At 39.2% G+C, this 27,571-nt stretch overlaps 1 protein-coding gene across 1 annotated transcript in view; it reads left to right on the forward strand.

Annotated features, from left to right (window-relative positions):
• Positions 1-1,275: 1,275 nt before the first annotated feature.
• Positions 1,276-27,571, forward strand: part of CTDSPL (CTD small phosphatase like) — a 112,023-nt gene continuing 85,727 nt past the window's right edge. Inside the window, exon 1 of the mRNA XM_026652057.2 lies at positions 1,276-1,489. Within this exon, the coding sequence (XP_026507842.1) occupies positions 1,414-1,489 (76 nt within the window). The 5' untranslated portion in view covers positions 1,276-1,413. The remainder of the gene's footprint in view (positions 1,490-27,571) is intronic.

Here is a 27,571-nt window from a genome sequence, read left to right on the forward strand (position 1 = left end):
AGGAATAACCACACCCACTTCTGAAGTTGACCCACTCATTGTGGGACAGCTCCACCCACTCTTGTGTATTACCTTGCCCCCTAAGGAATAACCACGCCCGCTTTTAAAGTTGATCCCGCCCATTGCGTGACACCCCTCTCCCTGGCGTGTTAGCCCCGCCCCTGATGAACAACCACGCCCAGTTTTGGACGTCGCTTGCCCCTCAACCACACCTCCTGTGCCAGCCCCGCCCCTCGGAGCTGGTCCCGCCCCCTGAGCGGCCGGCGCGGGGCGTTTCCCGCCGGGCGGCGGAGGCCCCGCCCCGTTGTTTACCGCTCGCTCGCTCGGCCGGCCAGGCTGCTGCCACCGCCTCCATCTCCATGTTGGAGCGTCCCGCTGTTCGCGGCGCGGCGGGGCAGCAGCGGGCGGGGGAGGCGCCTGTGGCCTGGCTGTGAGGGGAGGGAGGCGGGGCGCGCTGCGAGCGCGCTGACAGGCTCTGAGCGCGGCGGCGGCGGGCGGCTGGCAGTGGTGGCGCAGCGCGGAGACCCGGACTGGAGCCCGGCCCGGCCTCCCCCCCCCAACCCCGGTTCTTCCTCCTCCTCACAGGGCGGCGGCGGCGGCTCCTGCCCCTGGAGCTGGTGTCTCGGCGGAGCCCGCAACGCTGCCGCGGGGGGCGGGCGGGGGCCTGGGCTGGGGGAGCGCTCCGGGGGCGGGTTCTGGCTCCGGGCGTCGGGGGGCATGTAGCGATTGCGTGGGGGGGGTCTTACAGGTTTCTTAGGGGGGGGCTCTCGGGCGGGGGCTGAGGGAGGGGCGAGGGTATCTAGGGGCTGGGCAGGATCAGACCGTTTTGGGGGGCTGGGTTGATTTGGGGGCGATACAGGTTAGGAAGAGGGGGATCCGTTTATTATTGGGGGCTGGGTTGATTTGCGGGTGATACAGGCTGGGAAGAGGGAGAGTTATTTAGGGGGTAGATAGGCTCAGATAGTCATTGGGGGCTGGTCTGATTTGGGGGTGATACAGGTTAGGGAGGGTTGGTACATATTTCTGGGTGGTACAGGGCTTTAGGGGGTAGAGAGGTTTCCTAGGCAGGGTATTTTTGGGGGTGATATATTTTGGGCGTTCTAGGGGTGGTGATTCGAGGGGGGGAGTGATACGGGATTTTTGTTCGTGTTTTTGTTTTGGTGGGGGTGATATTTCCCTCCTTCCCCTCCCACCCCCCACTGGGAATTACTACTGGAGGAGGAGGAGGCGGCACTATAGGAGGGGTCCCCTGTGCGCGCGGTTTTTTTTTTTTTTTTTGGTTTTTTTTTTCTTGGCTGGCTTCTTTCTTGAAGGGGTTTTGGGAGAGAAATCTGCCTATCGATCCCTAAAAACAAACGCACACAAACCTGCCTCTGGGAGGGAAATAGCCAGGTGAAATCGCACTCTGTTTCCATGGACAACCCGTCCATTATCACCCAGGTGACTAACCCCAAAGAGGAGGAAATACTGTCCTGCACTCAGGATAAAGGTAAGCGTTCCTTTCAGATTATACTAAAGTGATGGGCGCTGTAAAGATGCATGCAATAATAATATACACTCCGCAGATAGTATAAATATCCTTCCAAGGCACTGGGAATGGAGGCGTGTTCGGTTGTTTATAGGGTGTAGGTTGAAGCCAATATTTGTTGTGATGGCCTCTGACACTGCTTGTCTAGATAATTCATAAAATTATTTTAATTTAGCATTAACTAGTTTTTATTTAAATAAAATATATTGTCTCTCCAGAGGGTCCTTTAATGTAACTTCTGTAACCTTGTTTTTGTCACCCTGGAGGCTCTCTAGGAAGAAACATCCCTGTCTGGCTTGTTAGAAAATTTTGAAATCTCATTCTGGGACAGAGAGACGTTTGTGGGGGAAAGAGGGTTGTGACTCTCCCAACCTTAATTTAAAACAGAAAATTTATCTTCAGATTTTGTTGAAGGATTCTGCCTTGACCCTGCAAAAGAAACAGAGGCTACTTAGCATCTGAAAGTGGTCAAGCAAAACTGATCTGTAAATATACAATCATAGGCTGCTTACAGCATCACATAAAGATTATATTGTGCCCTGACCCAAAACAGGGTCCACAAAGCCTGCTCTGGGGAGCCTCCACTGCTCAAAAGTTAAGACATTGACAGTTGTCCTCACCCTCGCTGCCCTTCCAGGATGTTGCAGGGGTCTTGAACTGTGGGTGGCTAAGTGACTGTTGTGATACAGAGGTAGGCACTACAGGATAAATAAAAGACAGTCTTTAACAGACAGAATTTTTTTGAGAGCATTACAGATCTTAAAAGTTATTGTGTGTATAAATGTGTGGGGTGGGGTTTTTTTGGTACAGTAGGTAAAAACAAGGCAAAAGGAACAGAAATGTGCATATATGAAAGTAACATCTGTTAATAGATTCAGCACTATTCCTTTTTATTAAATAACTCAGTATTCCCTTTCCCTGTGATCAATATCCATCATTTTCTGGTGTCCTGCAGCACTCTTCCTTTTTTTCCTAAGTGTGAAGGTTCTTGTAATGGTAAGGAATTCTGAATAGCTAGAGGGCTCGGTCCCTGTTTCATTCTAACAGTGTTTTAGAGCAAAACATTCCACACCCAACCACTGATTGTCATCCCATACCAGGAAGGCTATTTGTAGGAAAGTACAGTGATATATAAGAAATTAATCCATGCCATTAGAGGTGGTTGTTATAAAGGAGCATTTTCTCCTTTGGAATAGGAATGCTACAATCACTCTTCTCTCATGCAACCAATTGTGAAATGACACATTTACTATGAGGTCTTGTGTATGCAGACTTCTAATATTTTCCACTGGTGGTAGATTGGTTTGGGGTGTGCAACTGTATACAAGGCACTTGTCATTGACATTTTGTACAGGGGCTCACAGACATCTTTGGAGTAGGGTTAGGTGATACAGTAGTTAAAACATCAGTGACACCCAGAGGCCTGTTTATATTGGAGCTCCCATTATTGCTGTTATTACTGGTGAAGGTGTACTGGTGTTATCAGCAGTGAGAATTTTAGAGTAGACAGAATAGTGGAGACACAGCTGATAGAGTACAACTTGACAGCTTGTAGTAAATATATGCATTTGCAATAAACATAAGTGTCTTCAGGTTCATTATTCTGTGTTTGATTATATATTATCTATGGTATGTATTTTCATGTTGTATATTCATATATAACTCATTCTAGTCTATCTTAAAGTAAAAACCATGGAAAATTAGCCAGTGTGCACCGGCATAGTAGTGATTTTTTAAACCTGGGAATTTTTACAGCTTTAGAAAAAGGTAATTCTTGGTTTTATAACTTGCAATATAGGTTACTGGTCTTTAAAACTTCATTTTTAATGGATTTTTGTTATTTAAAATGCTTCTCTGCATTTTTACCTACGTGAATTTTAGATTGAATTTGTTTCAAAATTTGTAACAAAATAATATATGCTCTGAGGTTTTGTCAGTGTCATTCCTATGCAAACTGTTAAGGTAAAGAATTGTAAATTGCTTATCTGCTGGGTTTTGTAATGGAAATGCTAGCCATCCTTAAAATCTAGGTATGGTTAGAGGATTTTCTATTTTTCGGGGTTTGTAGGTTGTCTTAAGGTTATTTGCATACCTCACTTTAGTGACTTCAGGTTATGGTAAGGCTTCTTTGTAACTTGGGGATTCCTTAGAGTTCAAGCAAAGCTTTAAGATGGTGTATGTTAAAGCAGAGCCTAAACCTAAGGTGCAGTATACATGGGGCTATAGGGAACTCGAACTTTTAGTGGGAGGCAATGCAGCTGTATAAATCAGGGCGTCAGGGTTAATCTTCAGTAACTTGTTTGTGTTAAATTGACGTGTATACAGTGGTTCTCTAACATGTATGTTTTTAATATATGCTGATTTAACTCTTGAAGCAATCAGTTCCAGAATTTGTTTTTAGTACATAATGTCTTCTGAAATTGTTCTGTAATTATAAAAGCACTGTTTCAATTGCTTCAGTTTACTCTGTCCACTTCCTGTATGATTTTAGGCTTTGGCGGTGAAAATGTGCTCTAGGATATACCTTGTCGTATAGGGTTTTCAGGAGTAATTTTTTAGTTATTTAGAATACAATATCTATGCTCAAACTCTGAAAATGTTTAATATCTATATATTTTACCATTGCAAGGTGCCATGATGCAGGCTAGCAAAATAAAGACCTACTTAATAGGCACTGGGGGCAGTTGTCTTCATGTAAACATTCTGCTTTAAAAATGTCAAAATATTTTCTTGCTAGTCCAAAGTGCATTAAAAAATCCTTAAAAAATTGGCTTCTATGGTAATGGAACTTCCCATTAAAGTTTTTTAACTATCAGTATTACAGTGGCACAGTTAACAAATATTTAATTCTAATAATTGGATCAAAACCATGAAAAAAGTTGACTTTTTTATATGAATTATTCAGTGACTGACTGCCACATGATGGTGCACTACATTTAGTTCTGACAGTCAAAATGAAGGCCAACTACTGAAAGTTGTAACAACTACATTTTTAATGATTTCATTTAATATTTGTCCTGAAATAGTTTCTTTTCTAGAAGTTGTTACACTTTCAGCTAATTTTGGTATTTGCTGATGTAAGTGTAAATAAATCAGTGCTTGGAATTATAAATCTCTTGTGCAAATTTAAAAGATTGGATGGCTATTTAAAAATATTTTTAAGCAGAAAGCTAACAAACTCTTTGATAGACTTTCAGTAAGCTAAAGTGTTCCCCTTTGCTGGAAACTCTGGAGCTTGACAGTTCTGCCTTTTGTAAACTCAAAACAACAACAAAAGGTGTAGCTAGCAATTAAAATGGAAATACTTATAAGAATAAGAAAAGTAAAATTTCTTGTCTGTGGGTGACAGATTTTTATCTTAGTTTTTATTCAAAATTTAGATCTTCATGTTACAGATAGAAAGTAGACACACTTATTTTAACTGAATTATTTATATTTATGTACTGATCAGTTACTTCTTGATATACTAGTTAAATGCTTCATGTCTTGAAAAGAGAGCAGTGATGATAGATTTTAGCATTGAATATTGTGTAGACAGACAAGCTAATTGATATGTATTGTGTAATTAGGCCAAAGAAGTGTATAGCCTCTATTTTGCATCTGTGAATTTCTTTTTAATCTTCATCAATGCAGAGATTGTAGGTTGTTTAAATAGTCATAAATTAACGTGTATGTAGCTGTGACATGAAATTCTAGTCCAGTTAGTAAGTACATTGCTGTCCAGATTCTCTTTGATGTTTGGCTGATTTTCTCAGTTCAGACACATCTTTCCTAACTTGTTCTAAAATTTGACCATGATCAAAGCTCTCATTCAGTCATTTGGAATTATTGCATATTGTCTTCATGAATGTCTTTTGTTGTATGTGTAAAAGCAATTATTTTTTGGAAAAATTTCAGACCTGGAACACCCAGTAATCGTATTTTGAATAAAGTATAACCCTTAGTACTTTATGAAAATATAAAAGTCTTGAGGAGCTTCATTTCCCTCCTTTTTTACAAAGAGTGTTCATTGTCATTTGAGGCAATATGTTTGCAGTACCATTGTAGCGGTGTTTGGCCCAGGATATGAAAGAGAGACAAGGTAGGTGAGGTAATATATTTTTTTGGACCAACTTCTGTTGGTGGAAGGTACGAGTTTTTGAGCTACACAGAGCTCTTCTTTGGGTCTTTTTTTATTTGAAGTAATAAGCATTTCAAAAGATCTTCACCTAAAAGCTCACATTTGGAGTAGAACTGAAGTACAGTGTTCTTGAATTTTAATGTTAACATGATTTAATCACAACTTAAGTGTCTGATATTTGGAATATTTTATTTTCTCTTTATCACTGTGATTTCAATAGGATTTTTAGTGCTTCATGAACATTTGAACACACTGTTTAAAATAAAGTATCGATATAACAATTTTTTTTATGTTCACCAAAACACACTAAATAACATGAAGTAGAAAGTAACATTAAGAAGAAAATGTAGAAATCCCCTCTAGCTCTGCATTGGAATGTGGTTCATTACAGAGGGTAAATTCTAAAATGTTAACTAGTGACGGAATTGTTATATGAAACCTGAGCAACCACATTAAGTTTTGCGTTCTAGATACACTGTAATAACCTGTGGTAACCTAAGATTTAGTTTAAAGTTGCAGTTAAAACTCAACAAACTGGGATGATGATAATGATGATGATTATTATTATTATTATTTTGGTGATCTGAATGATAGTTTATACAAATATCTGGTACTCAAGCCATATCTGAGGGCTGTGAAACTGTCATTTTATTTAATGGTGGTCTCTTTGAATTCAGACTTGTCTTAATGTGGTGATTTAACTTAAGCTTTCAGAAATGTGTGCCTTAAAAAACAGCAAGTTTGGACTATATTTTGTCAATCTGGCATTCAGAAATGCAAATTGAAACACATTTCTAATATGAGTCAATAAAACACAGAGTGTGATCTGTCATGCACTATATTTTAGCCTTCTCATTTTAAGCTGTGCTGAGATTCACACTAATAAACATCATAAATATGTTTCCAAGTAATTCATGTCTGCATGGAAATTGCTCATCACATTAGTGCTAACACTAATCTGAATGATAAAAATATATGAAATATGAAGCCGTAAATTCTCATTGAGGAGTGTGTGATTTGTTTGGTGTATGGGTGGGGCGAAAGTTCACTGTAAAAATCATTTGAGTCTGCTCAATAGGCATCTAAGATTTTTTTGTGAAACCTGATGAAGCTGTTCCCATTTAATGACATTACTATACACTTTCTCCTTACCTGGCACCAGCTGACCTGGAGGCTCAGTCAAAAAAAAAAAAAGCCCTTTTTGCTGCTTTGTCCCGCATAAAGAACCCTGAGATACTTTTAAGAAAACCATAAACTTGTTTTACATTAGATATATCAATACAAAATACAAATATATTGTATTTTCCACTTTTGCTGGAGGAATCCTTGGAGTATCAGAGAACTGTAGTGGTGGAAGATATCTCAGTTTTCAGATGGAGGGCTTGGGCTGTAGAAAAATTCACAAAAATGCTTTCAGCCACTTATTTGCCAGGAGTTAGAGTTAAATAGTTGCAAACAAAAAGTAGTCTGAACCTCTTCCCCATGTTAGTTGCTTAGGTTTTAGTTTCTTATACATTTCTTGATGACCTAAGATTTTTATCTGTGCAATTTTAACATTGCATGGCAATAGTTTTTGCAGGTACTAAAATCTGTTTGTTACAGGACAATCCAAAATATTTGCAGATCAGAATGAATGTTAAATAATCTGTGTCTTTCAGTACCAGTTATATAGAATAATGTAATATTAATGTTTACAGTGAAATTTCCAGCTAGTCTGTGTTCTTAGGCCTTATTCAATATTTTATTAAAGTAGCTTTTACATGAGTGCAATAGAGTGTCTAGTATTTTAGCACGGTTCATACTACTGCAGTGTTTTTTTTGTTTTTTTTTTTTAGGGTTCTTAAGAGTAATAGATTGACAGCACTGGAAACTGATGTCTTTTATCTACAGAACAGATGCAATAAAATGCATCTTTAAGTATACCACATAATTAAATGCTTTACATAGAGGGTGAATCAAAACTCAGATAATTCTTTTAAAGCAAGACCGTTTCCTCAGTTTTTAAAAAACAAACAAGCCTGAAGAACCACCGCCGCTTTCCTAACAATTACAAAGTCTTTATAAGTAGATTTGAAGGCCAGAAATCATCATCTAGTCTACCTTCTGCATAACACAGGGATGACCCACCCTCAGGTGAAAAATGTCCAATGTGCCAAAATTTATTGAATGTATAATGTATAATTTTTTAAAGGGTAAACTGAAACTTCTGGAAGAGGCATGTAGGAGATGAAGTAGCAGCTAATGTGGTGTACAAAAGATACATTATGAATATTCCATATTCTTTCATCTTGGAGGTCTTGTCCAGTTACTGACCAGACCATTTTGCTATGCCCGTGAGATCTGACGTGGCTCCAGCTCATGGCAGTATTGGTGCTGCTGATTGCTTGAGTTCCCAAAGCTTCAGCGAGCAATAGGAGCAGGAATGAAACTCGGTATCTTACATAACACTACAGAGCCCTACAGATGGATGGCGTAACTGGAAAAACAATATAGATACAGGAGTACTTGTGACACCTTAAAAACTAACAAATTTATTAGAGCATCTGAAGAAGTGGGCTGTAGCCCACAAAAGTTTATGCTCTAATAAATTTGTTAGTCTCTAAGGTGCCACAAGTGCTCCTGTTCTTTTTGCGGATACAGACTAACATGGCTGTTACTCTGAAATATAGATACAGATATATTAAAAAAATGTTCAAAACAAAACCTTAGTAATATGCATCTATAAGCCAGAAAGTTGAGCCCATGTAGTTGCATGGTAAAACTGAACATGTTTCAGATGACTGTCATGGTGGTTCAGTAGCTTATTAATAGCACCTGTGAAACTGATTAGTCTTGTCAGTTTCATTCTTCTGCTGCTCCTTCAGAGGCTCTTCCACTTTCTGGGCAGTGTTACTCAACAGTGGAGGATTGTCTCTCTTCCCCCCCTGTCCCCTCCCCCACACTCCTTCAGAGTTCCCAGAAGCAGCAAAATGAAACTTGATAGCAATCTTTCAGTTTCATGACTGCTGTTCCTAGCTATTAATCAGCAGTGAAACTGTAAATAGTGTTTTTGTTATGATGGTGCGAGGCAAAGCTGTGATCTCCCCCTCACTTCCAACAGCCAGGAGAGGGGAGCTGTACAACAGGGGGAAGGAGAGAATTTTGTCAAGGGCATAGGAGTAAATACCTAATCTTACTAAAAGTACCATGGGATCTTTATTGTGCTGAGAAGATAGATCTCAGTTTAAGGTCTCATATTTGTCAGTGAGCATAAGAATGGCCATACTGGGTCAGACCAAGGGTCCGTCCAGCCCAGCATCCTGTCTGCCGACAGTGGCCAATGCCAGGTGCCCCAGAGGGAGTGAACCTAACAGACAATGATCAAGTGATCTCTCTCCTGTCATCCAGCTCTACCCTCTGACAAACAGAGGCTAGGGACACCATTCCTTACCCATCCTGGCTAATAGCCATTAATGGACTTAACCTCCATGAATTTACCTAGTTCTCTTTTAAACCCTGTTATAGACCTAGACTTCATAACCTCCTCAGGCAAGGAGTGCCACAGGTTGCGCTGTGTGAAGAAGAACTTCCTTGTATTTGTTTTAAACCTGCTGCCTATTAATTTCATTTGGTGGCCCCTAGTTCTTATATTATGGGAACAAGTAAATAACACTTTCTCCACACCACTCATGATTTTATATACCTCTATCATATCCTCCCTTAGTCTCCTCTTTTCCAAGCTGAAAAGTCCTAGCCTCTTTAATCTCTCCTCATATGGGACCCGTTCCAAACCCCTAATCATTTTAGTTGCCCTTTTCTGAACCTTTTCTAATGCCAGTATATCTTTTTTGAGATGAGGAGACCACATCTGTATGCAGTATTCAAGATGTGGGCATACCATGGATTTATATAAGAGCAATAAGATATTCTCCGCCTTATTCTCTATCCCGTTTTTAATTATTCCTAACATCCTGTTTGCTTTTTTGACTGCCGCTGCACACTGCCTGGACGTCTTCAGAGAACTATCCACGATGACTCCAAGATCTCTTTCCTGATTAGTTGTAGCTAAATTAGCCCCCATCATATTGTATGTATAGTTGGGGTTATTTTTTCCAATGTGCATTACTTTACATTTATCCACATTAAATTTCATTTGCCATTTTGTTGCCCAATCACTTAGTTTTGTGAGATCTTTTTGAAGTTCTTCACAGTCTGCTTTGGTCTTAACTATCTTGAGCAGTTTAGTATCGTCTGCAAACTTTGCCACTTCACTGTTTACCCCTTTCTCCAGATCATTTATGAATAAGTTGAATAGGATTGGTCCTAGGACTGACCCTTGGGGAACACCACTAGTTACCTCTCTCCATTCTGAAAATTTACCATTTATTCCTATCCTTTGTTCCCTATCTTTTAACCAGTTCTCAATCCACGAAAGGATCTTCTCTCTTATCCCATGACAACTTAATTTATGTAAGAGCCTTTGGTGAGGGACCTTGTCAAAGGCTTTCTGGAAATCTACGTACACTATGTCCACTGGATCCCCCTTGTCCACATATTTGTTGACCCCTTCAAAGAACTCTAATAAATTAGTAAGACATGATTTCCCTTAACAGAAACCATGTTGACTTTTGCCCCCTACTCTACTTGCGCTACATTGATGACATCTTCATCATCTGGACCCATGGAAAAGAAGCCCTTGAGGAATTCCATCATGATTTCAATAATTTCCATCCCACCATCAACCTCAGCCTAGTTCAATCCACACAAGCGGTCCATTTCCTGGACACTACTGTGCTAATAAGCGATGGTCACATAAATACCACCCTGTACCGGAAACCTACTGACCACTACACTTACCTACATGCCTCCAGCTTCCATCCAGGACACACCACATGATCCATTGTCTACAGCCAAGCTCTAAGATATAACCGCATTTGCTCCAATCCCTCAGATAGAGACAAGCACCTACAATGCTCTATCAAGCATTCTTAAAACTACAATACCCACCTGCTGAAGTGAAAAAACAGATTGACAGAGCCAGACGAGTACCCAGAAGTCACCTCCTACAAGACAGGGCCAACAAAGAAAATAACAGAACACCACTAGCTGTCACCTTCAGCCCCCAACTAAAACCTCTCCAGCGCATCATCAGAGATCTACAACCTATCCTGAAAGATGATCTTTTACTCTCACAGATCTTGGGAGACAGACCTGTCCTCGCTTACAGACAACCCCCCAACCTAAAGCAAATACTCACCAGCAACCACACATCACTGAACAAAAACACTGACCCAGGAACCTATCCTTGTAACAAAGCCCGATGCCAACTCTGTCCACATATCTATTCAAGTGACACCATCATAGGGCCTAATCACATCAGCCATACCATCAGGGGCTCGTTCACCTGCACATCTACCAATGTGATATATGCCATCATGTGCCAGCAATGCCCCTCTGCCATGTACATTGGCCAAACCGGACAGTCTCTACGCAAAAGAATTAATGGACACAAATCTGACATCAGGAATCATCATACTCAAAAACCAGTGGGAGAACACTTTAACCTGTCTGGCCATTCTATGACAGACCTGCGGGTGGCTATCTTAAAACAGAAAAACTTCAAAAACAGACTCCAACGAGAGACTGCTGAGCTGGAATTGATATGCAAACTAGACACAATCAACTCAGGGTTAAATAGGGATTGGGAATGGCTGAGCCATTACAAACATTGACTCTATCTCCCCTTGTAAGTACTCTCACACTTGCTTCTTATCAAACTGTCTGTACTTGGCTATCTTGATTATCACTTCAAAAAATTTTTTTTCTCTTACTTAATTGGCCTCTCAGAGTTGGTAAGACAACTCCCACCTGTTCATGCTCTCTGTATGTGTGTATATATATCTCCTCAATATATGTTTCACTCTATATGCATCCGAAGAAGTGGGTTGTAGCCCACGAAAGCTTATGCTCTAATAAATTTGTTAGTCTCTAAGGTGCCACAAGTACTCCTGTTCTTTTTGCCCAACTATTTATGTCCTATGTGTCTGACAATTTTATTTTTTACTATTGTTTCAACTAATTTGCCCGGTACTGACGTTAGACTTACTGGTCTGTAATTGCCGGGATCACCTCTAGAGCCCTTTTTAAGTATCGGCGTTACATTAGCTATCTTCCAGTCATTGGGTACAGAAGCTGATTTAAAGGACAGGTTACAAACCATAGTTAATAGTTCCACAGTTTCACATTTGAATTCTTTCAGAACTCTTGGGTGAATGCCATCTGGTCCCAATGACTTGTTACTGTTAAGTTTATCAATTAATTCCAAAACCTCCTCTAATGACACTTTAATTTGTGACAATTCCTCAGATTTGTCACCTACAAAGGACGGCTCAGGTTTGGGAATCTCCCTAACATCCTCAGCTGTGAAGACTGAAGTAAAGAATTCATTTAGTTTCTCTGCAATGACTTTATCATCTTTAAGTGCTCCTTTTGTATCTTGATCGTCCAGGGGCCCCACTGGTTGTTTAGCAGGCTTCCTGCTTCTGATGTACTTAAAAAACATTTAGTTATTACCTTTTGAGTTTTTGGCTAGCTGTTCTTCAAACTCCTTTTTGGCTTTTCTTATTACATTTTTATACTTAATTTGGCAGTGTTTATGCTCCTTTCTATGTACCTCACTAGGATTTGACTTTCATTTTTTAAAAGATGCTTTTTTATCTTTCACTGCTTCTTTTACATGGTTGTTAAGCCACGGTGGCTCTTTTTTTGTTCTTTTACTGTGTTTTTTAATTTGGGGTATACATTGGGCCTCTATTATGGTGTCTTTGAAAAGTGTCCATGCAGCTTGCAGGGATTTCACTCTAGTCACTGTACCTTTTAATTTCTGTTTAACCAACCTCCTCATTTTTGCATAGTTCCCCTTTCTGAAATTAAATGCCACAGTGTTGGGCTGTTGAGGTGTTCTTAGTGGCATGACTCTGCCATGTCGTTTGCCATAGTAAAAGAACCAGGATAGACAAATATGACTTCTGTTAAAGTAAATGGTGAAGAATTTTCACAAGCATGAATCCATGGAATGCATTAAGTGCACATAGAGTTTGTGGACACACAGAGCAGACTTGCATTTGCATATCAGAAGATCTGCACACTTACAATGGGTATGCAGAAATGCATGAGCATTTGGGATCCTATTTTTCCAACCAGTTAAAATACTGTGGAATAGTAAATGTAGTGAATAAACGAATAGTGAAGGACATAGTTTCAGTTTTTGAAAAACACTTTTTGAGGATGAATGATGAGGACCATCATGGATTTTAAAGCTGTCCACAAGATAGGAAATGGTTATGGCCAATTTTTCTAGTGGAGAGAAGTTAATAGTATGGTGTCCCAGGTATTAGTACTGTGTCCAGTGGTGGTCAGAATGGGCTTGGCCCTGAAAGGTACTCAGCATTTTAATTCCTGATCCTGCAGGATGCTTTGCTGGATCATGCCAACCACTTGGAGGGACGGGTGAATGGGTGAGGTAGCAAAACTTGCTAAGAGTACAGCTACCTAAATTAAAGGGAAAGGAGGTTTGAGAGACATTTTATGGAAGCAACCAACAAAACTGAGGAATTGGTAGAGGGTATCTAGCAATGGTAGATAATTCAATGTAGATAAGTGTGCTGTATTGCATATTGGAAGCAACAGTTAAACTCACTCATTACACACCAGTGGTTTCTCGATTAGTTGAGGCATCTTTGTGGACAGCTCAGTGAAGATATCTTCTTAAGGTATAGCAGCAGTCCAAAAAGCAGATAGTACATTGGATTAAATTAGGAAGTGAATAATGCAGAAAATAAGGTAATACTATCGTAAAATCCAGTGATAGTCCATTCCTCAAACAATGTGGGAAGTTTTGGTCCTTTCATCTTAAGAATGACAAGACATAATGGAAATAAAAGAGGTTTAAAAAACAACAAAATGATTAAAAGCCTAGAAAGAATTCTATTTGAGATTAAAGCCTAGAAAAGGAAAGGAGAAAAATAAGAGGAGATATCATTGAGGCACAAAATAACAATTGGTATAGAAGAGGCCAAGTAGGGCCTCTTGTTAGTTCTTCCCATAACACAACAAGGCATTTAGAATTAAAAGGCAACATGTTTGGAATAGGTAAAAGGAAGTATAGTTTTATGCAGCATACAATTAACCTGTGTAAATCAGTGCCAGAGCATAACATTGCAAAACATCGCTAGGTATTGTTAAAAAGAATTTATGTTTATGAATGTCTGCAGTTACACTAACTAGGATGAAATTACCAGGTTATATTAATCATACTTCAAGGAATAAATCAATGATCATCTGGAGTCAGGCAAAAATGTCTCCCTTTGGTATAGTGCACAGTTGGGTGAATTGTATCTTCCCTGAAGCCTCTGCAATGGCCTACAGTTTTATCAGAAAAAATGTTGGTTGGATCCATTGTAATATCAGTGTTCCTAGAAGTTCAGTCTCTATGCTAAATCAGTTATAGGCCTCTGCTGAAATTGCCAGCCAGGTATGCTGTTTGTGCTGATTATTTTTGTGATGTGGACACTGGTTTTCTGAGAACTGAACCTCAGGCTATTTGATGGAAGCTATTAATAGTCATTAGCTGAAAATGACTGTTCATTTTAGACATGGGGTAAGGAATGAAAAGTTCCGTTTCCAGTTACCAATCTCCTGTGTCATTCATTTCACTCATGCTAATTAAATTTGTTAACCTATGTTGTAAATCCCCTTCTGGGGATTTACAAAATTTTACACAGAATCAATTGTTTTACAGTTAAGATGTAAACAGCTTCCTGACATAGGTCTGAGGGTTTTTAGTTTCCATTTAAACTCAGATTTAACCTGAGTACAAGGTTGTGGGAATCCTGCATTTTCTCAGCACTTCCCAATTTCTTCCATTTTTGGAAGGTTCTCTAATTTTGCATTGAATTTAAAAATGGCTAGGGAGCCTGTATAGAGGGATGTCATAAAGAGGGTGAGGGAGTGAGAAACATAGGACGAGAATGACCTGCTTAATTGTAGGATGGAGATTATACTTGTGTGTTTTTGTTTCCAGTTAATGGTGTTAACTAAATTGACAGTTAAATGCAACCTGTCCCCTGAAATTCTAAAGCCTTGTCTTTCACTGTGAAAGTGTGACAAAAATTTAAACACCTAAGTTGGCCTATATTTAAGACAGCTTCTTTTAAAAGGACAGTAGTAATTTAAAATTTCCTACTGTTAAAAATAACCCATCAGGTTATTAAAAGTGAAAGATTATAGAAAATGTTGTTTTTCTGTTTTTTCTTTCAGGTTTTTTTTGGTGCGTTAGACTCACTTAGGTCTGGTCTACACTTACAAATTTTGCTGGCATAGCTGTGTTGGTTAAGAGTATGAAAAAAAAATCAGACCTGTAACCAACATAGCTGTGCCAGCAACAGCCCCAGTTTAGATGCAATTAAGGACTTTTATTGTAAGGGGAACTTGCATAACCTACGCCAGCAAAGAACTCTTTTGCTGGTATAAATTGTATTCCCATTAGAAGGGTTTACCAGTATAGTATTACCAGCAAACCCTTCATAGTGTAGACAAGGCCTTAGTGTCTAGTGGCTTTCATGGTTTCCCTTGAATCGCTATTCAGTTTTCCTGTTTTGCTTGTGTGTGTCTTTCATATGGCAACAAGATAGAGAATAAACATTAAAACAAAATAGGAAATTGTGATTGTAAAACTGCAAAAATCAACAGGGTGGGAGTAATTGTACCTAAAAAACCCCACTTCTAACTCCAATAAAAAAAAAAAAAAAAAGCTTGAATGTGTCACTTTGAGCATAATACTGGTGGGTATACGTGCTCGGATACCACTTGTCTATTGGGAGCTTCACCTCCTAAAGAGTCACATTTAGTAGCAAAGTACTATCCATAGTTAGTATATTGAAACTGTATGATCAGAAAAGGAAAATTCAGTAGTTAAAAAATAAAAACCAACCCACTCCCACCCTTGATAATACATAGTACTTTTTTTCACTAGTCCCCAAGGACCTAATGCCATTGAAACCAATGGCAAGAGATTGTGGTCAATAGCTCCAAAGTTGGTGCTCCATACTTACAGGATCAAGTACAAGCAAACAGGAGGAGAAGAGACTAACAGGAAGCTGTCCTTTAGCATTTCCATTCCAAGTGTCCTTCCTGAAAATGTGTGTTAAATTTAGAAAAATAAAATAAAATCAAACAGTATCATGTTAAGGTTGCGATAGGTACTGTACTAGAAGTGCAGGAAGTGCAACGCTAAAAAATGACCTGACCATTCATTTGTTTGTTTCTTAGTTAGATGTGAGTTTGGATACTTTTAGTCATGTCCTTGAATTTTTGTCATGTGTTTATTTTTTGTCAAAACTGTTTAATAGTACTTCTGATAATTTTGCTAGTTTGCTAAACTCTATTTTTTAATTAGCTTATTCAGGTAGCACTTAAACTGTGTAGTTAAACAAATTATATGTTCAGGGGGATCATGTAAGGAAATTACAACATAATGAGATCAGTTTTTTAAAAAAAATAAGTATACCTTTTTTAACAGGACAACATTAACAAGAAGATAGGCTGTAAAAAGGAAATTAACTAACAAATCTCCACAAAGTATTGGAAGGAAAAAATTCTAAATAAATAGTAAATAATTACCACTCAGGGAGAGAGTACTGATGGAAAAGTTTGGATATGTAGTTTTGCATTCCAGTCCCACAAAAGAAAATAAATACACAAATTTCATAACAGAATGATAAAGGAGGATGCCATAGTATAGGGAACCATGTTCATATAATCTGATAACGTCCTAGATTAAAAGGTGTCAGGGCTGATGTATGTTTCATTTCGGAAATTTCTTGTCTTGGTTCAGTGGCCTTACAATGACAGAAAATATGGGTCAAAATGTAATTAAGCTGCGTCATGGCCAAATACATTAAGGCAAAAACTTCGTAATAACCTTAGATAAATACGTGAGACCACCTGAAATGTAATGGTAAAATACTGATTTTTTAAAATTTAATTTGGTCTTAAACATTTTGAAAAAATAAAGAGGAAAAGTGCTTTACATCTTCTAAATATTTTACAAACAAGATATATAAAACATGCTAATTATCCAGGTATCAGTAGTATTAAACACTTACTGATTACTAGAAGATCCTTTTTTCTTTTCTCTCTCTTCAGGGTTGTAATAAAATAAAATATTTTTGGCATGATCTTGCCCCTAAAGTGAAATGGGAATCGGATCATTCACCATAGATGGTTCCAGTTTTTTTCTTAAAACTTCTTATCAGGTTTTGAGAGCTAAAGTTTCTCTCATTTTGGACAACAACCTTCACAGAGGCAATCCTGGCAATTACAGGCCAGTAAGCCTAACTTCAGTACCAGGCAAATTGGTTGAAACTGTAGTGTAGATCAGAATTATCAAACACATAGATGAACACAATTTGTTGGGGAAGAGTCAACATAGCTTTTGTAAAGAGAAATCATACCTCACTAAACTATTAGAATTCTTTGAGGGGGGTCTACAAACATGTGGACAAGGATGATCCAGTGGACTTTCAGAAAGCCTTTAACAAGGTCCCTCACCACAGGCTCTTAAGCGAAGTACGCAGTCATGAGGTAAGAGAAGGTTCTCTCATGTATAGTAACCGATAGGACAGATAGGATAGGAATAAATGGTCAATTTTCAGAATGGAGAGAGGTAAATTGTGGTGTTCTCTAAGGATCTGTATTGGGACCAGTACTGTTCAACATATTCATAAATGATCTGGAAAAAATGGTAAACAGTGATGTGGTAAAATGTGCAGATGATACAAAAGTACTCACGGTAGTTAAGTCCAAAGATGACTGCAAAGAGTTACAAAGGGAACTCACAAAACTGGGTGACTTGGCAACAAAATGGCAGGTGAAATTCAATGTTGATAAATGCAAAGTAATAAACTGTGGAAAACATAATCCCAACTATCCTCACAAAATGGTGGTGTCTTAATTAGCTGTTACCACTCAAGAAAGAGATCTTGGATTTATTGTGGGTAGTTATTGTGGGTAGTACACATCCGTTCACTGTGTAGTGACAGTCAAAAAAGCTAACAATGTTAGGAACCATTAGGGAAGGGATAGATAAGGAGACAGAAAATATCATCATGCCACTATATAAATCCATCCTACGCGCACACCCTGAATACTGTGTGCAGTTCTGGTGACCCCATTTCAAAAAAGATATATTAGAATTGGAAAAGGTGCAGAGAAGGGCAACAAAAACGATGAAGGGTATGGAACAGCTTCCATATGAGGAGAGATTAAAAAGACTGGTACTTTTCAGCTTGGAAAAGAGATGACTAAATTGGGGAATATTATAGAGGTCTGTAAAATCATGAATGGTATGGAAAAAGTGAATAAGGAAGTGTTATTTACTCCTTCATATAACATTGAAATTAATAGGCAGCAGGTTTAAAACAAATAAAAGGAAATACTTCTTCACACAAAGCGCTGTCAATCTGTGGAACACATTGCTGGGGGATGTTGTGAAGGCCAAAACTATAACGGGGCTCAAAAAACGATTAGATAAGTTTGTGGAGGATAGGTCCCTCAACGGCTGTTAGCCAATATGATCAGGGATACAGCACCAGGTTCTGGGTGCCCCTAGCCTCTAACTGCCAGAAGCTGGGAGTGGACAACAGGGGATGGATCATTCGATAATTGCCCTGTTTTGTCATTCCCTCTGAAGCACCTGTCGTTAGCCACTGTTGGAAGACAGAATATTGGACTAGATCAGTGGTTCCCAAACTTTAACAACCTGTGAACCCCTTTCACGAAAATGTCAAGTCTCGCGAACCCCCTCCTAAAAATGAATATTTCCAGGGATTTTCTCCTTTACCTGACTATAAATTATAAAAGCAGTGATCTTGGAAATACACTATTTGTTTTTATGACATGCTTATTACACATTATTTATTATTAATTATTTATCATGACAGTATTTTTATTACATTATGAAAACGGCTACACTCTGCCAAGATCTCACTTTCGTAGCTCGTATCATTTTGAATAAGCCTGTTATAAGACAAGGTTACTATGTTTCATCAAGGAGTATCAGATGTGAAACAGCAGGAAGGTATTTAAGAAGCCAATTCAAAGAATTCCTCCTACACAAGCATTCAGGTCTTGAGCAGTCCAGGCAAACAACGCACGTTACAACAAAGCTTAAACTTGTTCTTCCTAATAATTTTAAAAACAATACTAGCTGCCTATTTCATTTTAAAAACAGCAAAAGATATCCACCTCCCTTTCCATTTCTTATAAGGAGTCTTGAAGTTTAAATCTCCTCAGTGTGATTGATATGCTTGCTTTGATCTGCTTAGCTCTTGGAAGTCCAGGGGCTCCAGACTGCTGGCCCCGTGCTGCCCGGGGTTCCTAGGGACAGCTCTGTCCGCCATTAGGGAGTTTTTTCCCGAGAACCCCCGTAACATTTCGTGAACCACAGTTTGGGAACCACTGGACTAGATGGACCACTGATCTGACCCAATGTGGCTGTTCTTATGCTCATAAACTGAGGCAGCATGAGTAGGGCAGGCAAACTTAAATCTGCAAAACTTTCCTTATGAAACTAATTTATTAGCCCCTGTAATGAGTTTTCCTAGTTTGGTAATCTCTCATTCCGTGTACACATGCATACAGAACTTCAGTGTCATTCTCTGGGATCCTACATTTTAAATGATCAGTTAAATAGCTAGTTAAAACCACTTTATGGATTCCATATTTCTCTTTCAATGTAGAGTGGGTGCCTTAGAAAAGCAGCTTGTTGTTTCCATTTCATCATTTAAGGCAACCTAACATTTATTTCATACGTTTGAAAGCCTCCTACTCTAAGATAATTGCCAATTAAACTTTTTTCTAGGCCTGACAAAATGACCTGCTGATAACTATATTGTACTTGCAATGTTCAGAGCCTGCGTTTTGAAAAACAAGGCACAGCTCTATAATAGGTGGCAAGAAATCCATAAGCATGTAGGTTGTCTTTACAAAATCTGTCTGGACAACTTTTCTTCAAACCACTATCTTTGGTGACAGGCATCATAGTAAAAACAATAATTAGACCAGAGTTTTAAATATGGCATGCACTGCATTATATGTTGCCACCCAATGCATGCCATAAACTTTAGTTTGGGATGGCTCACCCAGTAAATCCTGAATCTTTCAGTTTATTATTATTTGGGAGAATATTTAAAACAGAAAATACTTGTCAGAGTTTGATATTTTTACAAATAAGAAACTGCATCATAAGCATGAGTGCTCATAAGAACTAACCTGGAGGCATTGCTAAGCAACTTTATAGTGGGATTTAACTTTGACAAATGTCCATTAACACTTTCTTCTGTATCACTTCCAAGAGGTTAAATGCAGTCATCTTAACTGGTTGCAAGTAAAAGGTTAGCTTGTTTGTACGGTACTTCCCCCCCCCCACCATCATAACTATGTATATGCATCAGCACTAACCATGGTAGCGTAACCACTTTTGTATCAGTGCATCTTGAGAAAGCATGGCCAGCTATCCTGTAGTGTTTCAGTGGAGGATAGCATGCCTAGAGTATATGCACAAAGTGGCATCAGCCGTGGGCAGTATATTCTGGAATGTCCTAATGCACAAAGAGTTTTACAAATATGGTTAGGGAGTCTGTCCACACTCAAAAAATGTGCTGAACCAGTTGCAGGTTGTCAGCTGTGGTCTGGAAGTGACAGAACATAGCCTCCAGAGTTGCTGACAGAGTTTTAGCCCTGTGGTGATACTAACCAAGTTTAGAGCCAGCTATACTGTAAGGGAGATATCTACAATAGGATTATTTTGTCCAAAAATTCCCATAGTTGCTACCACGAGTGCATCTTCACTGGGAATAGCAAAAGGGACAAGGCTCTGGGCAGCCACTAGCACAGGGTTGGGCAAACTTGTTGGCCCAAGGGCCACATCTCGGTATGGAAATTGTATGGCAGGCCATGAATGCTCACAAAATTGGGGGTTGGGGTGTGGGAGGGGGTGAGGGCTCCAGCTTGGGGTGCGATCTCTGGGATAGGGCTGGGGTTGGGGGTGCAGGAAGGTGGAGGGGTTCGAGGGCAGGAGGGGGATCAGGGCTAGGGCAGGGGGTTGGAGCACGGGAGGGGGTCAGGGGTGCATGCTCTGCGCGGCACTTACCTCAAGCAGCTCCCAGAAGCAGCGGCATGTCCCCCATCCAGCTCCTATGTGGAGGTGTGGCCAGGCAGCTCTGCGCGCCGCCCCTGCAGCTCCCATTGGCTGCGGTTCCTGGCAAATGGGAGCTGCGGGGGCGGCACATGGGGCGGGGGAGGCACATGGTGTGGGGGCAGCGTGCAGAGCCCCCTGGCTGCCCCTACACGTAGTAGCCGGAGCAGGGACATGCTGCTGCTTCCAGGAGCCTCGTGGAGCGGGGCAAGCCTCGGACCCCACTCCCCGGCTGGAGCTCTGGAGCAGGGCAAACCCCGCTCCCTGACGGGAACTCGAGGGCCAGATTAAAGCGTCTGGAGGGCCGGATGCAGCCCCGGGCCGTAGTTTGCCCACGCTTGTGCTAGCATTTTAAGTACTGTCATCACTCCCTGCTTTAAACGACATGGTGCTTAAAAACCTGGTAGATTCTGGTCCTTTGTGCATTCTAGAGTTCTCACTGCTAGAACTGAGTTGATGGTAGCAACAAGTAGAAACGTATTAAAAAATGTCAGTGCTAACGTGTGGACAGGATCATAATGAATATTTGGAACAATAGTCTGTGTCAAGTGAGTGCCAATGAAAATTTTACTCTGTATTTCTTTCATCTGCAGTGATTGCCAACAGCTGTAGAGATGAGCATATTTTCATCTATTTACTTGTTAATCTCATAGGCCAAAGAATCCAGCATTTCATTACCTATATCTTGAATATGTGGCCCATTACATTTTCATACTGAACTATGGAAAGACTCTTTTGAATGGCGTAAAAAGCAATTTTGCCAAAAGTACGCAAAAGGCTACAAGACAAAAAGTGACACTGAAGCACTTAAAACTGTTTTGACTAGTAAAATAATCTTAGTTCTCCAGAGTCTTCGGTCTTTACAAAGTACCACCTTTAAAATTCTGTCATCAGTAAAGATTTCTTTCCCATGGATTCTACAGATCATACATGTAACTTTTCTATTTAGCCATGCTGAATTGCAGCTTGAGAATATAAAGCCACTGAGTTCAAAAGTTCTCCTTAGCCTTGTCTAGAGTGGGGGAAATTTGACAAAAATGTCCCAAAGTTGTTGGCACTGGTTCATCTCAAACAGGTTAAGCAGTATTGGGGGCCCAAGTGCCAGTGGGCTGCTGCTGTTTTAAGCACTGTGTTGACACTGCTCTGAGCAGGATTAGATGACACTGTATTTAAAATACTGGTAACCTGTGTACACTAAGAATATATCTACTGTGCAATTAAACATCCACAGCTGACCCGTGTCAACTGGCTTGGGCCAAGGGGCTGTTTAATTGTGGAGTAGACATTTGAGGTCTGGCTGCAGCCCAAGCTCTTGCAGGGTTCTAAAGCGTGGGCTTGTGCCTGAGCCCGAATGTCTACACTGCAGTTAAACAGCCCCTTACTCTAAGCCCCAGGAGCCTGAGTCAGCTGGCACAGGCCAGACATGGGTTTTTAACTGCAGTGCAGTCATACCCTAGGACTCACAAGGTTGCTGGACCAATGGTTAGCAAGAAACCTATCTTTCAACCTCCAGCATCCCACTTGTTTGTTTACTCTCTTTGATTGCACCTTTTCTTTGTCTTTCTCTCTGATTGCACATGTCATTATTTGTAAGACACCTAGCACGCACTTGTACACTGTTATATAATTACCTTGTATATGATATGCTGTTTCACTGCTTGCCTACAAAACAATTAAAAATCTTTAATGGGATATAGTTAGTAACTGAAAGGATATTTAACATATTAGACTAAGCCTTATAGTTAAAGCTAACACAAATGTAAGAGAAACCTCTCCTTTCATCCTAATTGTTACACTTTGAAGGTGTGAATTACTTTACCTGTGGGAAAGAGAATAGCTGTAACATTCCCTGTAAAATTGGTATTTAACTACTGTTGGTATATATTTAGGGCTTGTCTTCACTAGTTGACATAGCTTAGATCGACTTAGCCCGGTGTCTTCGCTGGTCTGCGTTGCCGGGAGACGCTCTCCAGTCGACTTATCTTACTCTTCTTGGGGAGCTGGAGTACTGGAGTCGACCGGAGAGCACTTTGCCGTCGATTTAGCAGGTCTTCACTAGACCCACTAAGTCAACACCGGCTGCATCGATTGCAGCAGCGTCAATCTCTGCAGTAGTGAAGACAAGTCCTTAATGTGTATGTTTGTATACATCTTAAGCGATTGTTCTTGACTTTCAACTTCAGCTGCTTAGGTCCTGTCTTCTCATTTGCGAACATCATTTTGGCTGCACTGATGTCAGCAACACTAAGATCTCTAGTGTAGATAGGCCACCAGCTGCTGTCAGAAGCTTTGATATAGTGTCATGTAACCCTGCTCAAAGGAGGTAGTCTGGATGATACTGTGATTAAAATGCTGATGCTCTTCTATGTTAGAGTTCCCACTGTTGCTAACTGATGGAGCTTAACCTGTGGTAGCAATATTATACATTTTAGGAGAGAAATTCCTAGCATAGATAAAGTTAGAGAATTCCTATGCAAGTGAGATCTGAATGTCCATTCTTTTAAAAAAGCTTTTCAAGCCTGCTTCATAAAGAAGCGAGAAAGGTTCAACCCATTTATTTTTTTCTTTGAAGGCCACTTCCAGGTTTAATAGCAAGGACAACTACAAAAATTGTTTACACAACGTTGGCTTTATATTTCTATGAAACCTTCTTTAATAAGATTAAGGACTGAAGTAACTGTTCAGGTTGTAATGTTTTGGAATATTGGCTCGCTTTTTGCTAGTATGCATGATTTGATAACTGCTAGTTAAGGATTTAGTGCCTGTATATAAGCTTAAAAAGTAAGCTCAAGATAATAAAATATTTAATACAGTATAGGCACTTGCTACTACACAGTGGAATGTACAGCTTACTAAAATTTCACTGTCTACCATTTCAAAGTGTACTTCAGAGTACTGTAAGTAAAATAGATGACTGCAGGATGAAAACCTAACCATAAATACAACCATGTGCTAACACTTGTGTATGATTAAATAAACATATCTCATATACTGTAATACTTTGATACATCTTTGCCTACTGTCAAATCAATACAGTACAAGATAAATGAAGGATGAGGTCTGCAGCTAGCTTAGAAAATAGAGAGCGTTTAGCAAATTTCTAAAGTTAATGTACCCTTCCCCTTTTCTCTGTGACAAAGACATGTCCCCTGATTAACCATTGGTTACTGCTTGGTATGGCACTCTGTTGTTGATCGTGTACCCTGAAGGTGATTGAAGTGGCTGCAATGTCTGAATATCAAGGGCCTGGAAAAAGGAGACTTGCTGATACTGTGATGGTAAGCACAAAATTAAAAAAGATGAGTAAAATAACAAAACTAAATATTTGGAGGAAAAACTCCCTTAAACGTGAAAATCTAGTCAATTTAAAAAAAAAAAAAATTCACGTGCTACACCTGCCCCTGAATCCACTTGCCGGTTTTTGTGGTTTGGCAACCACATTGTCCTAGTTTTAAAATAACTTTTTAAAAAAGTTTCTCTCCTCTGTTGCTGTCTAAAGAAACATAAAAGGGAGAATGACAGTACAGAAGATGGTGTCAAATGAATATTAAAAAATTTTTTTTTGCTCTGCTTTAATAATGAATTAAATTTCAGATGTAGGAATTTTTGTTAAAAGTTGCTTTTCTTTAACCTCTTAAGGTATTTCAACACTTTAAAATGATCTGCTAGTATTTACAAAATTAACAATGTGTTGGTGGCCTTAATATAGTATGTGTTCCCATATAAATAAGTATAGGTATGTAAAATTTGCTGAACATATTTACGTAGTTGCATTTTAACTAATATTTTGGATATTGTTTGGCTATGTCTTTCTGCTTTATAGTAACTATATTAAGATTTGAGTGTAATGAATCTTCTTAAAACAATTATGAAAAATTGGTCCTAGCTGAGAGCTCACTTGAACATTTTTCTTTATTTAAAAAAAAAAAAAAAGTTAAAAAAAGTGTGTGCATTAATCTGCACATTTATTTTTGTTTTTTCCACCCAAGGTCATATTTGTTTCCTAAACTGCCTTTAAAAATCGGTAGCTATAGACTTAGTGCAGTGTGAAGGAAAGGGATTTTGTTAGAGCTTTGAACGTAATATGTTCACTTGGATTTCCTCAGTGGTTTAATGGAGGCCAAATTTGGCTTGTTAGATGTATTTGGGTGTTAATGTGTATGCAGAGCTCAGGTAAAATTTTCAAAAGCACCTAGGTATTATTTTCAACAGAGACTTAAGAACCAAAGTCAGTGAAATTGGAGCCTAGGCATGTAAATCTCTTCTGAAAATATTGCCCCTCTTCTGTTTTTTCAGTGTTGTTTTGTTAGTGGAATTTGACATTCTAGCTCCTGAGACAATGTGAGGTTGGTGTTCTGATCAAGTTTGTCATTAGGTTCTTATAGATTTAGTATTCTCCTAATGACTGATTCAGAAAACAGCTTGAAAAAAAAAATAAATGGTAAGGGTGAAGACAAGACAAGGACAGATGCAGGAGCATGAACTTACAAGATTGCTATTGCTATGGTATAAGCCCAGGCAGTATGAAAACATGGTCCCTCAGGAAAGGCTGGAGGAAGTGAACTTAAATAATAGGGTTGTTAAAGAGAACAGTCATTGACTTGTCATTTGCTTAAGAGCTACAGTATGTGGATTTTGAACATTTTATCACTTATTACATGACAGGAAGCAGCACAACAGCATAGCTGGTGTTGCTTAATATCTATAGTTGGAGTTCAGGTTGTATTTTAAAAAAAGAATATAAATGAAAATAGTCATGCATTGTCCCAAATCCATCCATTAAAGGTGATGTGCATAGGGACACTTAACTGGGCATCTGTGTCCTTCTTTTGCTGCTTTATAGTCTGTGTTAATATATTCCTTTTCAGTCCTGGTTGACAAATTTAGCCCTGAAAATGCAGTGTCTATCCTTTTCTTCACACATGGGACCACTATCAGTTAAAAACTAATCTGTGTTTATATCATTGTCCATCTTAAAAGATTCTAGAGTGCACAAGTTGAAATGTAAGCACTACCTGAAAATTGCTGCTTTCACCATTGAAACACAGTTCTCTCTGGAGTGAAATATAGTAGCTTTTTTGACAGCAGTTTTACACAGTATCATAGAATAGCAGGGTTGGAAGTGACCTCAGGAGGTCATCTAGTCCAATCCCCTCCTCAAAGCAGGACCAATCCCCAACTAAATCATCCCAGCAAGGGCTTTGTGAAGCCTGACCTTAAAAACCTCTAAGGAAGGAGATTCCACCACCTCCCTAGGTAACCCCTTTCCAGTGCTTCACCACCCTCCTAATGAAAAAGTTTTTCTTAATATCCAACCTGAACCTCCCCCACTGCACCTTGAGACCATTACTCCTTGTTCTGTCATCTGGTACTACTGAGAACAGTCTAGATCCATCCTCTTTGGAACCCTCTTTCAGGTAGTTGAAAGTAGCTATCAAATCCCCCCTCATTCTTGTAGTTTAAGACATGGAAGGAAAAAACATCCTGTTGAAACTACAGAATTTAAATAGGCAGCAATTACAATGTTGTAATTAGATGAGATAGTTAAAATTGGCCAGGATGTCAGAGTTAATACCACTGCCCTTGAAAAAATTCCCTTGGATTCATGATGACCTCTGTTTGAACTTCTCCAAAAGACAATAGCACAGTGACCCTCTAACACCATGCTGAAGCATTGGTTCAGCTGTGATTCAGATTAATGAATTGCTGTCATGCCACTTTGTGCATTATCTAGATGTGTTTTTTAAGGTCTTCCATCCATGTATAGGTTGTGACCCAGCCTTACTTAGTATGAGAGATCTGACAGTATCACAATAGAAAACGGTATTTATGTGGGCTTGAAGTTTGTCCTTTCGCCTTGTTTTCTACATGTACTTTTTATGGTAGGTAATTTAAAAAGACTCATGGTATAATATCTCAGGACTAAGGTCATTTGGGGTATTTTAATGTAAGGCTTTCTTTAACCCCACATTCTCTTTATCATTTTTCTTTTTAGTCACCCTGTTTTACATTGTCAAAGAGTCATGTGCTCCCAAAAAGGCAAGGAGCAACATCTTTCAACAATGACTTTAATTTTATTTCTTGGACTAACAGCATGGGGATATTTTGTCATTGACATAATAATTACTGTGTTATTGACGTGCTTCCCTTCTACCTACTTTCCTCACCCAAAAAAGCTAATTAGCAATATCATCTTAACTGAATGGTAGTGAAGATTAGGAGCTTAAAGGTAAATGTTTTCTCCTACCTCAATCCGTTAGTTGCAAATTGTCATCCAGAGGTTGCAGAAACAATTGTTCAAATAAAATCTTGTTATGGATATGGATTTTAAACATTATTGTTGGTATAAGAGCTAATGCTTTAAAGGTGTTAAAGTTGTGACAGCAGAGTCAGTATCTTTGCTATTGTACACCTTTTCTTACAAGTCTATCAACTCCTAAACCAAAAACCTCACAAGAATACAGACCCCCTAAATTTTTATTTACCTTATACTCAGTGTTTCAATAGTAATCTTCAAAGTAGAAGTTTCCAGATATTACAGATGTGCTCTTTTTTAAAGATTTCCTTACCTGTTTAAGATAATAGTCAAAAGTATTTATTCAAACATATATAGAGACATGTAGATAACTTACCTTCCTGACAAAGTGCTGATAAAACTTTTATTCTTTTGGACCTAAATTTACAGTCC

Source organism: Terrapene carolina, unplaced genomic scaffold (genome assembly GCF_002925995.2).
Source record: "Terrapene carolina triunguis isolate 2854851 unplaced genomic scaffold, T_m_triunguis-2.0 Scaffold111, whole genome shotgun sequence".
NCBI lineage: Eukaryota > Metazoa > Chordata > Testudines > Emydidae > Terrapene > Terrapene triunguis.